The sequence below is a fragment of the Thunnus thynnus genome, chromosome 14 (assembly GCF_963924715.1).
Source record: "Thunnus thynnus chromosome 14, fThuThy2.1, whole genome shotgun sequence".
NCBI classification, from domain to species: domain Eukaryota; kingdom Metazoa; phylum Chordata; class Actinopteri; order Scombriformes; family Scombridae; genus Thunnus; species Thunnus thynnus.
Genome location: NC_089530.1, coordinates 12,102,779 through 12,119,227, shown reverse-complemented (window position 1 = coordinate 12,119,227; position 16,449 = coordinate 12,102,779). Strand labels below are relative to the sequence as shown.

General features: G+C 40.2%; 2 protein-coding genes across 2 annotated transcripts; one reads left to right on the top strand and one right to left on the bottom strand.

Moving 5' to 3' along the window:
* The first annotated feature begins 5 nt into the window (after positions 1–5).
* gpr75 (G protein-coupled receptor 75) lies at positions 6–5,046 on the top strand. The gene is made up of 2 exons (XM_067609855.1): positions 6–1,580; positions 1,935–5,046. The coding sequence occupies exon 2, from the start codon at positions 2,050–2,052 to the stop codon at positions 3,691–3,693; it is 1,644 nt and encodes a 547-aa protein (XP_067465956.1). The 5' UTR covers positions 6–1,580; positions 1,935–2,049; the 3' UTR covers positions 3,694–5,046.
* Positions 5,047–5,349: 303 nt separating this feature from the next.
* Positions 5,350–10,962, bottom strand: erlec1 (endoplasmic reticulum lectin 1). Its single transcript, XM_067609857.1, has 14 exons — positions 10,588–10,962; positions 10,328–10,432; positions 9,495–9,575; positions 9,275–9,352; positions 9,127–9,190; positions 8,995–9,041; positions 8,660–8,883; positions 8,388–8,529; positions 8,134–8,295; positions 7,991–8,050; positions 7,442–7,566; positions 7,285–7,362; positions 7,099–7,174; positions 5,350–6,276 (listed from the first exon to the last, which is right to left on the bottom strand). Exons 1-14 carry the CDS (start codon positions 10,726–10,728, stop codon positions 6,205–6,207), a joined length of 1,455 nt encoding a protein of 484 aa, XP_067465958.1. The 5' UTR covers positions 10,729–10,962; the 3' UTR covers positions 5,350–6,204.
* Between the last annotated feature and the right edge of the window lie 5,487 nt (positions 10,963–16,449).

The window sequence follows — 16,449 nt, the reverse complement described above, 5'->3', positions numbered from 1 at the left end:
GTTTGTTAAAAAAATCATTTGTATTGTCTTATACATAAAATATTGCATGCAAACAATAGAGTAATTCCAAATTCTTCAACTTTAAAAATAGTCTTTTTAAATTCTGAAATCAGGGACGTTTTTGGGGATGCTTTAGACATAAACATGACATTGAATAATATTTTAATAATATTTTTTCCACGAAAAAAAAGTCAAATCACACCTGAGGCTTGAACTCAGATTAAAGCATATAGAAACATTTCCCCTCCTGAACATGAATTTGAAAAACAGCCTTCTTGTACTGTGAGCACATACACCATTCTGCACACAGTAAAGGTCAAACATTGAAGTGAAATATTAGGCAAAACACATTTTGAGTGGATTATGTGGTTATCGAAACCACACAGAGCATCGTGGCTGCAATGTGGCAATGTTTTTTGTTGGGTTTTTTTCCACAAAGAATTTATTTTCGCACTACCAAGTCAGACCATATATATCACAAACCTGACAGCCTTTGGCCCTCTGCTCCGTGGCACTTGATTACTGTCCCTGCTTTAAATATTAATGCGCTCACAGAGAAATCATCGCTCTACGTGTCGCCTAGCAACCACGTCGTTGAGCTGCTGCTCCCAAGGACGGCGGTGCAAAGCGGGGAAAAAAAAAGGTATTAATATTATTTGTAAATGTGTGTGTTTCATTTTGCGAGTTTGTCGTGCCGAGTAACGACTCGCTGTTCTAAAAAAAAAAATGAGTGTCTGCTTACCACCAGGAGTTTAAAATGTTATTGTGGTAAGTGCTGGTTTAAACAGAACTTTGATATTGTCAAAGTAAGTATGTTATATATCATGAACGTTTCCTCAGCGCGGATGTATCTGAAACTGGGCGGCCAACAATAAAAATAAACGACTCTGGAAGTGACCAAATATTGACAGGTGAGGTCTATTTAGAGCCCCACATGTTAATACATATTAAATTACCCATAATTTTCATGCTATTACAGCTAAAATTCAAAAAATTTGTGGCCTGAATATATTTGATAACGGCTACCCTTATCTTAATATGGTCACCATTTTTTGGTTAAATCTATTAAATACAGTATGTATGGTGAAAAAAGTAGTGCCGTAATATTCTGTCGTGTCACAGCATATGGTGTTAAATTAACGGTCTGAAAGGATGTAAAAGCATGGTCTTTGCTGTCCTGTTATATTATTATAAGCAGGGAGGAGAGGGGTGAGTTTTTACAGATGGACTACTTGAATGCAGTGGTTATGCTCATGCCCGGATACGTAGGCAGTGACTTCATACTCATTTTTCAGTGCACGTCCAGTGGCCGTCGATCCTGTACAAGAATGGATATGTCGCCAAGAAAACGAATAAGCTATTCTGTATCTGCGCTGTATACGCGTTAGATAACGTACGGGCATGAAAGGAAACGTCTCATATGTCCGTATTCATCAATGGACTTTTCGATTGAGCTGCTGAAATACGTTTTTTTTTTTTATTTTCAAAGCCGCGGTGCGTTCACTTACTGTCACACTGCTTCATAAATGAAGATGGGCTGTATCAAATGATGATGATCGACGCACGATCGATTACAGATGGTAGGTTATTTTTTCTCATCATCGATATAAATTATCCAAGCTGTATAATGGCTTGAACTCTAGATACCATAGGAAAACCGATGTATGCATTATTCTTCTGTATTTCAGCAGACGTTGTGTGTGTGTGTGTGTGTATATGTATGTGTGTTGGGGGGGGAGAGGAGGGAGTACGGTATAATTGGTCAAATGCAATGGTGCATAGCTATAGCCTACTGTAGCTTATGTGTATCACAGCTTCTAATTTAATGTTATATAACGTAATACTGTTAATTGCTCCCTTTCAATAACTGCAAGCATGAAATGTGATTTTCTGCACGATATAATGTCTAATCTATGACTTTGTATCCTTTGTAGCACTCTCCCAAGGTGGCAGCAATGGCGGAGGCATCCTCATGTGCTCCTTCCATACAGAGGAATAATAATGTTCAAATCCATAACTGTGGGATCCTTATAAATTGTAAATAATACCATGAACACCACTGTTACACCATCGGACCTGGTGGATGTGCCAAGACAGCAGAACTTCAATGGCACCCTAGGCACGCAGACCCCTTCCGGTTGGGCCGTCATCCATACTGCTACCTTGACCTTCTGCTCTCTCCTCCTCATCTTCATCTTCTGCCTGGGCTCTTATGGGAATCTTGTGGTGTTCTTGTCCTTTTTCGACCCAGCGTTTCGCAAGTTCCGCACTAACTTTGACTTCATGATCCTCAACCTATCCTTTTGTGACTTGTTCATTTGCTGTGTGACCGCCCCCATGTTTGCGCTGGTGCTCTTCCTGGATGCAGGCGGAGGGGATGGCGTGTCAAAGAGTTTCTGCTTTGCCTTCCACTTGACCAGCTCGGGCTTCATCATCATGTCCCTGGAGACGGTGGCTGTCATTGCCTTGCACAGACTGCGCATGGTCCTGGGGCAGCAACCTAACCGCACCGCCTCCTTCCCCTGCACACTGGCCCTCACTGCCCTGCTGTGGACATCCAGCTTCACCATGGCTGCCCTCCTTACCATGCGAGCATACCCACGCAGAGATGGACCCTGCTTGCCCCACTTTGGCCTGGGAGGTGGAAAGGCCAGAGTTGTGTTGTACGTCTACCTGGCAGACTTTGCCTTCTGTGTAGCTGTGGTTTCTGTATCCTATCTGATGATTGCTCAGACACTGCGGAAGAATGCACAAGTGAGGAAATGTCCCATCATCACCGTCGATGCCACATGCCCTCCGCCCCCGCCACCTCTCATTGCAGCAGGCTTTGAGAGCATGCAGTGTGCTGTTCAGGGCCCTTCTCTCTACTGTAACCAGACTTACAACAAACTGCAGAATGTTCAGACACACTCTTATGCCAACAGGACCAGCCAGCCTCTGGTTCCAGGGGCTGCCCAAGGAGCCACCTGCTGTCAGCTAGTGTCCACAGTCAACTTGGCCACAGCCAAAGACTCTAAGGCAGTTGTCACCTGTGTAGTTATAGTGTTCTCCGTGCTGCTTTGCTGCTTGCCAATGGGAATTTCACTGGCACAGGATGTTTTGTCACCGGAAAGTAGCTTTGCTCATTACCAGTTTGAACTGTGCGGCTTTGTGCTCATTTTTCTCAAGTCGGGCATCAATCCCTTTGTGTACTCACGTAACAGTGCAGGCCTCCGCCGCCGTGTGCTGTGCTGTGTTCAGTGGGCAGCACTGGGGTTTCTCTGTTGCAAGCAAAAGACTCGCCTGCATGCGATGGGAAAGGGCAGTCTGGAAGTCAATAGAAATAAATCCTCCCATCATGAGACCAATTCAGCCTATGTACTGTCACCCAAGCCTCAGAGGAGGCTGGTAGACCAGGCTTGTGGGCCAAGTCACTCCAGAGACTGTGCTGGTAGTCCAAGGGCCACGGGTGTGCGCAAACTTCGCCCCCCAAGTACATCTACACCTATCAACACCCGCATTGAGCCCTACTACAGTATATACAACAGCAGTCCCTCTGCAGGGCCCAGCTCCCCAACCAGCCTGCAGCCTGTCAGCTCTCAGACATTTGCCTTTGCCAAGTCTTATGTAGCCATGCACTACCACACTCACCAAGACGCACTACAAGACTTTGAAAGCACCTCAGTGCACCAGATCCCCATTCCCTCAGTCTAAACAAAGAGCTGCCAAACAGAAGGGTTTGGACAATCTCACCATGGCTTTAAATAAAATGTGAATCAAAAGAGTAACACAATAACAGCCGATCTTATGTATTTGGACTCAGTATTAACCATTTGTTCTCTTCTACAGTGGAAATACATGTAAAGTTTACATGAGTGGAAACATTAAAGAAGCAGAATTAGACGCAAGAGATTTGTAATGAAAGTGTCTGTTACAAAAAGTTATTATTGTTATTGAATGGACTTATTGACTTTTTTCAACAGATACTGCATTTTCACATAATTTTACCCCTGTGTTGCGCACGCATGTGCCATTATAACCCAAGACTCTGTAGGTTTTCATCGCAGCCAGAGACTGCAATAGTGGGTTTCACTGCTGCCTCCTCTCTGGTTGAAGTTGTTGAGCACTGCAATCAGCCGCTGTAGTGTCAGGCTGCTATAAAACCCTGCACAGGCCCACACATGGCTGTTGATGGCATGTGGTTGCACTTTGATGGACTTTTTGCTTCTTAACAAAATTGTATTTGTGAACCTCATACACTTTTTAACTCAATAAATGTTTGGCAAGTGCAGTGGATCTGTGCTTTCACTGTTTTAACATTAATTTGCAGCAGAGTCAGTGGAATAGAAATGTTATAGAGATGTTAGAAATAGGAATATTTTCATCACAGGTCCATTTACAGCTGTTGCTTTCAATATCACATGATTTTCATCAGTGGGATGAAGTTTGCCCAGTTGTCATGGAATTGTAGATGTTCATATTTCTATTTTTTCTGCAAACTTTAAGGACTACTCATCCATATAAATGATGAAGATAATATGATTGAAAGCTCCAGAACAGCTTCTAAATGGACCTTGTGGTGATATTGCTTTCTCAATTGCTATTTCCAATCAAGAATGAACTTTGAACCTCAGATAGAGATGCAGGTTGCCTATCAGTATGTTAGTCCTCATGTCTGCTGGGATTATACACCTGTCATTATGCTCATGTTAAGGATATGAAAACCTTTTATGGCTCACTGCTATTGTTTTTCTTTGACATATGAATATAAGAGAAAATCTTTCTTCTTTTGAAAGTATTTCAGTAAATGTCCACATGCTTAGCTTTTAAATGAGTGCTGACCTGGAGGTCTTTGCTGCATATAGTGAAGTTACAGCTTTAGCCATTTTTTGAAAATTAAAAATGCCGGAGTTTGACAATGCAAATAACTTAAGTGGCTGCTGCTCTACATCTTGGTGTTAATTTGACCTTAAATTGTGAAGACACTTATACTGTACCAATTGTTTTATTTTGAATAAATGAAAAAAAGGTTTGCCTAAGGAGATATTATACTATACTCATGGTGTCAGCGCCCTCTGGTGGCCTTAAATTCACCATGGCAACTTAAACCAGATGTCCTTCATTGGGGGATCAACATACAGTGTGTTCTTTCCAGGAGGGAGATGACAGGCTTATTATTTTACAAGTGCCTCACATGGTTCACTCTGATGCCATGTTTTTAAAGAGTGAGGTCACTTAATTATAAAAAACTTTATTTCTGCCAATGAGATGGCAACTGACTAGATATCCCTTGACATAATAAACAAATGTTTCCATGCTGTCTTTATATCTAAGTCAAATATTGGTACTGTGGTAATGCAAAACTATAAATGAGATTTCATGTTTTAGTTTTATTCTTTGCTGCAAAGGTATTGGTTTTGTCCCTGTGATACAGCAGTGATCCAGATCCCAGTGTGCATATTCATAAAACCACAGAATACCTCTTATAGGGACCCACAGACATTCTGTATATCAAATTTAAACAAATTTTTAATCAAATACTCGCTTTTTTTTTTTTTGCTATTCCACAGCATCCTCTAACACATAAGTTACACTCACTCATTCTCTAAATTAACACAGCACACATTCTCACTGCTGCATAACATTTTCAGACTTGCCTTTTCTCATATCTACAAGTGCAAAATCAAGCAGCTAATCATTTCATATCACCCCCCCTCCACACACACACACACACACACACACACACACACACAATACAGAATTTAAACAATAAAACTTAGAACTTAGACAATAAAACCACCATGAGTTTTGTTGATTCCCCTGATGCTTACGAATCCCCTGATTCATCACTCCTTTGCCACAAATTAACACAAAGTGAAAGCGTAGATATGAAGTACAAGCAATAAATCCACTTCCTCATGGAGTGAGGTGTCGGCCCCGTTTCCTTTTGTTTTCACAAAGTCTGAACTAACTGGCTGGAGGATGAAGCATGGCCCATTGCACAGATCAGGGCCTCTGGTGGGTCTCTGCTCCTGAGCTCCATGAAGTCCAGCTTCAAGATCAACTTTCACCACCATTTAACCTCTATATTGACTTTTAGTGCAGCGTCATGGGCACCTCTCTTCCTCCACCACACAAGCTTCTGTCTTTCTTCGAGTGAACCGTTCTCTGTCTGTCCTCTCCATGTCCTTCATACGCTCTCACTGTCATATGATCTTTGTCAATTTAGCTGGAGACTGAGAGAAGTCCATATTCATCTGCGGTGTCAAGTATCCTGCATATTACCGGAGACTCAACCTGAGAAAAAGAAAAGGACATCAATCACCTGTAGGTTGACCTCCTCCCTCTTTTTATTATTCCTGTGGCTGCATCAGCATCATTAGATGAAGAAGAAATTTGCAGCCAGTAGTTGTTATATGGTATGAATAGATACTTGATAGACAGAATTGAAAGCTGTTTAACTCAGAATAGTGATTCCCAAACTTTTTTCTGTCTTGCCCTCCTGGGAAGGCGAGAAAATTTCACACCTCCCTGACGCATGATTTAAAAATAAAATTATCAGGAACACAAGCTGCATGTTTCTCATTAGTTTCCGATGTGCAAACGAAACATTTAAATTCAACTACAGGTGTTTACAGTCAAATATGATGAATTTTATCAATGTCACCAGTTTTTCTCCCTTTATTGTCAAATACTTTTGGTTTTTCTAACCTGAATCTTTATAGCTTTGCTAGAATCTTTTTTTCTTTATTGTTTCCAAATAAATAAATCAGACTCACAGACCTTTTTCACAGCACTTGTTTTGACTTGTCATAGCAGGAAAAGCAAAGGGATTTCTTAACATTAACGATGGCTCAGTTTCAGTAATTACTGCAATGCACTGCAGCAATTAATAATGTTATTATTGTCACCTGTGTTTGACATGTTAAAATGTCTGCTGTAAATAACTTTTATTAAACTGGTCATATGCACCCTCGTGAACTAGGGTGTAAATGAATAAATAGGTTATAATTCAAAATAATACTTTTTCTTTCTTTCCAAACCGAAGTTAACCTCATCATGTTGTGAAGCAAGTGTGTTTTTCAGTGAATGAGACTCACTGGTTACTAGTGAACTTACCCCTAGGATGTACTGACAAGTCTGAGGCTCCAGCATATAGACAGTGACAGCATGGGGAGACTCAGACTCCTTACATCTGACAGATAGAAGAGAAATGAGATGAGTGAATCAATAGGGAAACATCAGGGTATTGTCTTCCTCATGCGTTGACTCGGCAGTGACACTGAACTGGTGCTGTTTACTCACTTGAGCTTGACAATGACTTGTCTGGGCTTCCCTGTCAGATCACACACATCCCCGTGCCCATAAAAGTGGGAAACCAACCTACAATGGAAAACAGAGAGAAATTAACAACAGCAGGGTTTTATTTGAATCCAGGTTAGGGTTAAAAGTTATGGCATACTTGACTTTCTGCACTCCATCATCCTTGAGCTGGTAGGATCGGGCGACGTTCTTCTTGGCCCAATCAATATGCTCCTCAGCATTCCAGCTCCCAACCACCACAATGTTCTTCCCTTGCTCTTTATCCTGAGAAACCGAGGAACATTTATATCTGGTTAAAGATGCAATGTTCATACTTTTATGCAATTAAAAATCTAAAACTTTTACATATTTGACAGCCAAGTAGAGCTTAAACAATTACTCAATAAATCAGCACCCATTTTGATTGTTAAAATAAGTTTTTTAGCAAAAGCACCAAAACATTTAACAGTTGTCAATTGTGAATGTTTTCTACTTTTCTTTGTCTTATGTGAAAACTGGATTGTGTTCTAGTCATTTGAGGACATCAGCTTGGGCTTTAAGAAACTATGTTGGGTAATTTTTTGACATTTTATAGACCTAACTAAGAGAAAATAATCATCAGATTGACTGAATGGTTGTTGCCCTACAGCTAAGTTGAAAAGCTTAAACTGATACTACAAATACATTTGATTTTACATTTGACTCTTACCTCATGGTACTGATGGACATGCTTTCCGTAACAGAATTCATATTTCCACCACCCTACCCCCTGAAACACACACATTAAGATGATTATATGCTACTGTGTAGTTTAGTAAACACTATTCAGTGCTATGGCTGAGTATGCCTCACCCCGTGCAGACAGTATGAACCACTAAGGAACTCCTTGATCAGCTGGTCATCTGTCAGGCGAGAGATATGAGTGGTGCCAACAGTGACCTGAGTCTGCCCACCCACAGTCATGGGTTTGTGAGTGGAAGTGAAGGCTTCTTCTCTCACAGGTGAGGCCTCCTCCTGCAACATATCATAGATATAAATGAGTTGGGTATCATCTGTACACACAGTACCCATTTTTCCTTCCCTTGTCTTGTCTGTGAATCTCTCACCTCTCTGTTCTCAGCGGTGGCGCTGAAAGGAGGTTTGAGCTGCTCTTCTGTCTCCTTATCCAACTGGGCGAGCCGCTGAGGCTGCAGAGGGGAGCCGGCCAAAGCCTGGCAGAAGATGGCATTCACCGGGGAGGACTTGAACCTGCAGGGAATAATATCAAGTTTGGAAACACTAAGATGTAAGCAGGAATCTCATCTGCTGGAAAATGCAATTCACAATATCCAAAACAGAGGCATATTCCTTGAAGCACAAGTTGTTGTGACAGCTCTACCTGTATTTTGGGTGTGCACAGAGCAGTGGGGTCAGCACCACCACCTCATATTCACAGGTCGTGACCTCAGCAACAGACAGGATCTCATGCTTGGCCTCTGGATGACAGACGTACAGCACAGATGTCGCGCGTGGCTGGTTCTGTTTCAGCACACAAGGAGTCCCGTTGCCCATCTCCAACGAATAGTACGGAGTAAGCTGACCCTCTATGTTCTTAGAGGGCACCTGGACGCCAGAGCAAAAAGAGAACAAAACAGAGAAGAGGCGACAAATGTGAGAGGTGACAGCAAGCCTGGCTGGATTTGGTTGGTTTTTAAGGTGTGTTATTTTACTTACTTCTGTTTCAGCTGCTGATTTGACATTTTCTGCCTCTTCAACTTTATCTGAAAAAATCCTTGCTTTAGCTCTCAATAACACTGTAACAATATTGAGAAAATGTATCAGAAAAAATACTCTCAAATAATGTACCTGTCTCTGTAGTTTGGCTCTTCTGTGCCATATTCCCCAGGAAGTACTCCTGAACACTTATTTTCTGTGGAAACACACGATTACTTTCAGCACATACTGTACTAAGAGGTAGCTTCTGAAAACAATTTTATCCATTCAGAATACTAACCTGACCCGTCTCCTTCTCTTCATGATACTGTCTTATATGCTTTCCATGACACACTTCATATGTCCAGTATGACTCAATCTGCAATGTTATCGAGAAAAGAGAATGTTTTTGGTTATGCTCTGCTAATGTGGCATGACCTCCAGCTGAACACAGTTTCAGTTTTGACTGAGAGTAGTAGGGAAATTAGACCAAAATAGAACTGAAACATCACTAGTCTCACCCTGTAAGAGCAGCTGCTTCGTTTGAATAGTGGATCCAGGAGTTCTCCTGGACTGGGCCCACCATACTCCTTATCATCATCCTGAGACGACAAAAGACACCAGACAAATGCCCCAATGTGACGGAGACAAGGCAGCATATAGGGAGGTGTGCAAGTCGTCGCAAGAGGAATACAGAACAAAAAATAGCATAATGTAGATTGTTATCATATAATTAAAATTAACACTCCCATTCATAGCAACACCCTACTTCTAGAGGAAGAGAGAGAAATCTCAGTTGTCTGATCATGTGAGTGTATTGAAGCTCAGTCAATGAAAGACACAGCCTGGTCTGATACAACTAGATAGTACACACTACAGACGGCACATCTCTGTTAACAAAACTGCAGAGTATTCCAAAATTTCACCTTTCTAAAATGTTTAAAGAATGAATAAAGAATGCTTTGTTTCTCAACTTTTATAACTTACAGCGTACCTTACAGAATACCGAACAGAATCTGGGTTGTGACCCAGACAGAAAATACTTAATTTAGCAGGCTTGCATTACCTTATGAGATAAAGTCGAGCTGTATAAAATGACTTCATTGTCAGCTGTCTAGACCACTATCTAGCTGCTCTGCCTTATATGTGAATAACCTGTGTCATTATGTCTGCAATTTATTATTATTATGAGGGCAATAAAATCCCTACACCTAATTTCTTATGAAACAGTTGATATATATGTATGAGCTGATTAAGAAAGGGACAGTCCTATACCTGTTTAAACTAGTGAGAACATTTTAATCCTGCATTAAATGTAAACAGACAAAGCCTGACGGGGCTCTCAGCCTCTTACCTCGTCTCCAGCTGTCAGGGAGGGCAGGAGGCATTTGTACTTCTCCTTCTCTGTTGTTGTCATAATGACGAAGTCATCTTCGCGGTAAAGTGCACCTGATGTTGGCTGCAATTTAATAAACACACGCTAGTTAGCTGAAGGCATAACGTCAGGTATAAAAGAAAGAGGAACCTGATTGTGAAGATAGCACTCCACAGCTACGTTGGTCACAGTTAACACTTCTTCCAGCTGATAACAATGTGTTATTCATACTTTCATACCAGCGAGAATTCAGCGCCCGGCCAGGTGATTTTAAAAGGGATTTCGTCCGTAAAGGACGGATAACCCCCTCTGTTCGCAGAGACGCCGCTGCAGACCTCCAGCAACCCACTGAGGAGCACCAGCAGCAGCCCGGCCATCATCTCCTGTCCCGGCTGCTGAGCTCCTACAGCCCGCTCCTCATGTAAGACACCGGACTCCCTTCACACTAACACCTGCCTGTGTGAGTAACTCAAAGCTACTACAAAGTCTGACAAGAGTCGGGTTTAGACAGACGTAAGGATATGACTGAGTGAAGCGGATGTTAAGATGTCAATACACTACAAATATACAGGAAGTGAGCTGTTTACTTGCCACGTCGTGTTCCGCCTTTTTGTTGGGATGAAATAACAGCAGCGTCCCCTAGTGGCAGGATGAGATATTGACAGTTGTGCACATTTAGAAAGCAAAAAACTAAATAATTCTTGGATTTTTGAAAGTAGCAGAAATAATACTCTCTTTTTAATTAAACAGAGGTTTTAGTATATTATAGTTTTGTGTTTTAGCCTATCGTGTTTCTCTACAGTCCGATATGAAACATGACTACTAGTCCAAAACTGCATATCCATCAGTAGGAATTTCCCCTGTGGCATCATATATGGCGATTCACTCTCACTCTGTATTTATTATGTGAATTATAAAATTCAGCTTGTTCAGCTAAAAGTTCAGCTTGACTATCAAATGCCAAAATTTACATGTAATTATGCAGAATATAATAATTACATTATCTAAAATATTTATATCACTGACATTTACATTTGTCTGATACAATAGTTGATTATTGCATAGCAGGGTTTTCACACTGACCACAAGACGCATAGTGATACAACTTTTAACCTCTTAAATCCCCTATTACAAGATCCTTTTGTGCAGCCAAACATTTATAAACCCATAGAACGTCATTTTAAATTCTTGTAGGGATCCCAAAATGTCCAAAAATAGAAAATATGTCAGGCTGAATGTTGGGGGAATGGTCTCAAGTCTGTTGAATAAGATGATTTTTCAACCATAAAGCTAAGGGGAGATAAAGTAGGAAAACTCGATGTTACGGCATACATAGATAGTACAATATAAAAACCGAATTTAAAAGTCAGTTTAAATATGTTTTTTACAAGAGGATACTGAAATTGCTGTGTGAAGTTGCCAGTCACGCCACATTTTATGATCCAAATTAAAGAGATCAACCTTTATTTATCTCTTTAATATCAAGGTGTTATAATCTGTAATGACGCTGGCACAATTAAACAGACCTTTTTTGTCTTAGAAATACATAATAATCCATGCACACATGTAGACATCAGAAATGAAAGCAGCAGTTTATTGTATCTGACTATTGTGCAAAAAGGCTATGAATAGAGCATCACAGACTTCTCCATCTGCCCCCAAAAAAAGCCAATTATGTTATCATATCTAAGATCTTTTGAGAAGAAACTTCTGTTGAATGGTGTTTTCATGGATCAAACACCATTCCCCCTAGGTCTTGTGAAAACTAACCACATCCTCATATGCTGAGAACAGTACCCATAAAGCTGTTACTAAATGCAGACCACAGCTGGCCCGAAGCATTAGGCTCCTTTTGAGTTTAAATGCTTGAGTGGTTTCCAGATCATGTAGAAACAAAATAAAGGCAGATTGCCTCATCTCTGTCCCCCAGTGGATGGTTTTAGAAGTATTAATTGTGTCAGTGTGAGCAGATGTTTAAGGATGTCTCACAATTATTATTATTATTATTACTAGTATTATAAGGACTCTATGCTGGTCACAAGATTAAAGACAGTATGAAGATAATAGATCCTGCTGAGGAGATTTACTCAGCATCTCCAGGATATTATGTCGGCTGACTTATGTGCAAGCAATGGTGAGAGCAGTTTGATGCCAACATGATGTGTCCTTACTCTTTTGTCCTGTGACTCTGTTGATTCAGCATTGTCGTGTGCGTTGAATGACGATAAATAATCCCCCCACCCGACCTGAACGGTTCACACAGAAACAGTTCTCAGTTAGCAGGAAATTTAAGACATAGACCTTGAAAATGTGTGGCATTGCATTTCACTGTCAGGGGGAAATGTAGAGAGCGCCTTGGACTGATGGAAACATAGGGAGTCTCAACCTGAGAAGGGCATTTTTTCCACCTGTTGGTGGAGCTGTTGATATGAGAATGGGCAGCACATACAGCCAGGAGAAAGGAGAGAGATTATAACAGAGATTTTGAGACAAAGAGTGAGAGGATTAGGAGCAGAAAAGGGATATGGAGGAACAGGGAAGGATACAAGCAAGAGAACATCCCATTAGAACATTCACCAACTACAACCACTCCCCTCTGCTTACATACATACAGCTTCTACTCACATCTGTCTTCCATGTATATAATACATATAGGTGTAAATATTTATGCATACATGTATGTCTGTATGTAAGTTTCATACAGACATACATACATGCATACAGCACATACATACAGATAGATAGATAGAGTATAATACATTTTGTTTCCATGGTAACTGTTATTTTGCAACTGAATTATTATGTATTCTAACAGGGTGCTTTTTTAAAATGATTTTTCTTGTCTGTTTATTTGATAAACAACATACTTCGGAGTGATCATATTTCTCTCGGACAGATTGTTTAAAAACGGCTAATTTTCATGTCATCATGACAGTTCATTCTCGACTTTGCAAACAGGAGTTTGAGAAAAACATTTCTTAACTCAAGGTCCACTCACTGGATTTTTCAACCGCATTTCATAGTCTTCCTCAGCAGATGGAGTTTTTCTAAGCTGTGATGGAATTTGCTCAGCTGTCCATTCTCGCAGGCGTCAGTTACCGTGAACTCCACTCCATCATTTGTGGAAGACCGTAAGATGTGGTTGAAAGCTCTTGAAAAAGCTAGTAAGTGGACCTTTAGTTGAGATTTTCTTATCGAAGCTATAGCTCCACACGCTTAATAATTTGCCTTCTTGCTGAGTTAGGTGAGAAGATCAATACAACTCTCATGTCTGTACGGTAAATATGTAGCTTGAGCCAGCAGCCGATTAGCTTAGCTTAGCATAAAGACTTGAAACACCCTGGCTCCGTAAAATGGTGTTGATGTTGTTTTTACACTTCAAGTTTTGTACAGATTAAACAAATGAGATAAAAAATTGTTCATTTGTGAACTTTAGATGTGCTGGTAGGTGTATTTTGTTAACTTTGGACAGAGCCAATGTAGCTGTTTCCCCCTTTTTAAGCTAAGCTAAGCTAACTGGCTATAAATGAATGGAAGCAGAATCATACTCACAGTTGAATATTTTCCAAAACTTTTTTGTCTGTGCATTTAGTGCATTTATGTGTCCTAAAAAGAACCTAAAATCTAAAAAGAATTGGTAATTGAGACACAATCAGCTCAAGTGAGTCAAAAGTTTTTTCCGTGTCTCTTCCTCTGTGGTTGCGCACAGACTTTTTCAGAAGCCTGACTGGCGGAAACTTACCTGAATTCACCACTTTGAAATAAGCATTTTCATTTATTTCACTGCCACCCGTGGGGTGAACTTGATTTGCATAGATGCCTTTCACACACCCTCACCTTATGCATAATTGATACAACTGTCATTTCCCCAACCATAATAACATCATTCCAAAGGAAGCAGGGAGAAATGAATCTTGGCATTTGAAGGTCTCAAGCGAGATTAAGATGTCTCCTGAGCTGTCACCCAAAAATACACATAGAATATGTCAGACGTCAGATCAATATTGTCACTTTGGGTAGATTGTCTTAATGACATTCAATATTGATTTGGGTGGAGCAATTCTACATGTTGTATTTCTTTTGTCATTTTAAGTCTCCCTTGTTAAAACTGTTTGTCCTTCACTTGGAGTCCATACAATATGTCTTATCAATCAATTATGATTTATTGTAGTGCTCACATTACTGATGCCAGCTTGTTTATTTCTTTATTTGCACAGTTAAACAAAGCAGCAGAAACACAACAACAAAAGAGAAGAAGCTAATTGTGTAGGTGAGATTTTGAAAACCCCTAGAGGCTTATAGAAGGAATCTCACCTCAATACGCTTTATAAGCAAATACAAAAGTCATGTAATCCACAGCAACCATAGGATCAACAATCAAACATAAAATTGGCAGCATAAATCAAGCAAAGACATAAAATAAATAAAATAATGTAGTGAGGGTATGTGTGTGAAGCCTGTAAAACTTATTAACATCACATAATGCTTTTTTGTGTTAATTACTTAATCTCCATTTGTGTACTGAGTTTGAAAACACCAAACAGATTTTACAATTTTGAATAATCCTCAGCAAACTGGTAGGTATGTTTACCAGCATCAGGAGTGAAGTGTCAGAACATGTGGTACGCATCCTGATATGCATTTTAAAGCTTGCTTGAGCAAACTCCCCTAATTCTGTCTGCTCTGCATGTACACAGCTGTCACTCAAGCACCTGTTGTGTTTTAGACAAACTAAATCTCTGTGTTACAGGCTAAATCTCGAATCTTGTAAAGGGCTACTGCTTGAATAAATGCTGCGAAGAAGCAAAACAAGTCGCCGAAACATGAGAGAAATGGATTTAACCATGCCAGTGGATCAGAGTGCAGCTCTTCACACCCCCGCAGAGAAGGTAATGAGAGAGTATTTTTGTTTGGATGGATCTGGATAGGCTCCAGATATTCACAGAGCTAGTCCTCACTGTATTTGCCTGTGACCAAGGTTTAGCTCTTCTATGAGATTATCAAAGAAGGGTCATTGGAGGAGCATGTCTGAGACCCTGAATGCATCAAAATGGCACTTAGCCCATAATTAAATTCATAACAGCCGTGTTTTATATCAATCAAAAACTGAGGTTACAGTTCTTATAGGATAAATGTTTGGGTATTCATGGGTTGACGCTATTCTTACATGAATACAAACTTTGTCTGAGTTATTCGAATGTGATATTTTTTTTATATACAGCCCTGTTTCTTCCATAAAGCTCCCTGCTTGGGAAAACCTCTAATTACAGCTTCATCACAACTAAAGCAGCCCATCCAACCATGACCATTCTCTGAGGTGACCACAGATGTTTATGTAAATATTGTGTGCATTGTCTGAGACTTTAAGCTGTTATCCGCCAGTCTCGAGAAGCTACGCTGGAACACAAAAGTCAGTGAAACCCCAGAAGTGCGTTTTGTCTAGAAGGAACTTCAGAAAGTGGGTTAACTACTTGAGAATGCATCCTAAGCAGTGTGCATAAGCTAGAGGAGCTTAGGGAAGCTTGTGGAGACTTTGAGAGAGAAAATCATTTAGTGTTTCTTCACAGTTTGAAAGTTATTGGCACAAAAACACTGCAAGGTGATGAACAGAGCTCTTGACCGACTGGACAGAAAATGGACACTGAGATTCTATGGATATTTTGATCAATAATAACACTCAGCAGCTATAAATGCAGGAAAAGAAAAAGCAGGATTAGGGAGTAAGCCAGATAACTCTGAAAACAATTAAGCTATATCCTACTGATATTGATTAGAATCTTTAAAAAAAAACAACACGTTTATTAGGCTCAACTACTACTCAGTAATGCATGTTGGTATTTGGAAGGAACTATTTCAAGAGATATTTCCTTACCCATAATTGGCTCCAAACAAATAACACCTATGACATTTTGCATATAAGACATTGTATCTTCTACTGTTTCCTTTGCTGAAAAACAGCACACATTCCTCCAAATGAATATATGTAAGAAAGCGCTCTTTTACTATCCTCTACAAAACTATTTTCAAAGCAAATAAATACATTGCTCTTTCAACATACGTCTTTATCTTGCTGATGAGCAGTACAGTATGCGTTGTATTCA

Excerpts from the sequence above, each read along its gene's own strand:
- gpr75 (XM_067609855.1), top strand. The coding sequence starts at position 2,050 with ATGAACACCACTGTTACACCATCGGACCTGGTGGATGTGCCAAGACAG.
- erlec1 (XM_067609857.1), bottom strand. The coding sequence starts at position 10,728 with ATGATGGCCGGGCTGCTGCTGGTGCTCCTCAGTGGGTTGCTGGAGGTC. Across the intron at positions 8,530-8,659 it reads TGTGCACACCCAAAATACAG|GTTCAAGTCCTCCCCGGTGA; the intron begins GTAGAGCTGTCA and ends TATTCCCTGCAG. Across the intron at positions 7,175-7,284 it reads CAAGTCATTGTCAAGCTCAA|ATGTAAGGAGTCTGAGTCTC; the intron begins GTGAGTAAACAG and ends TCTATCTGTCAG.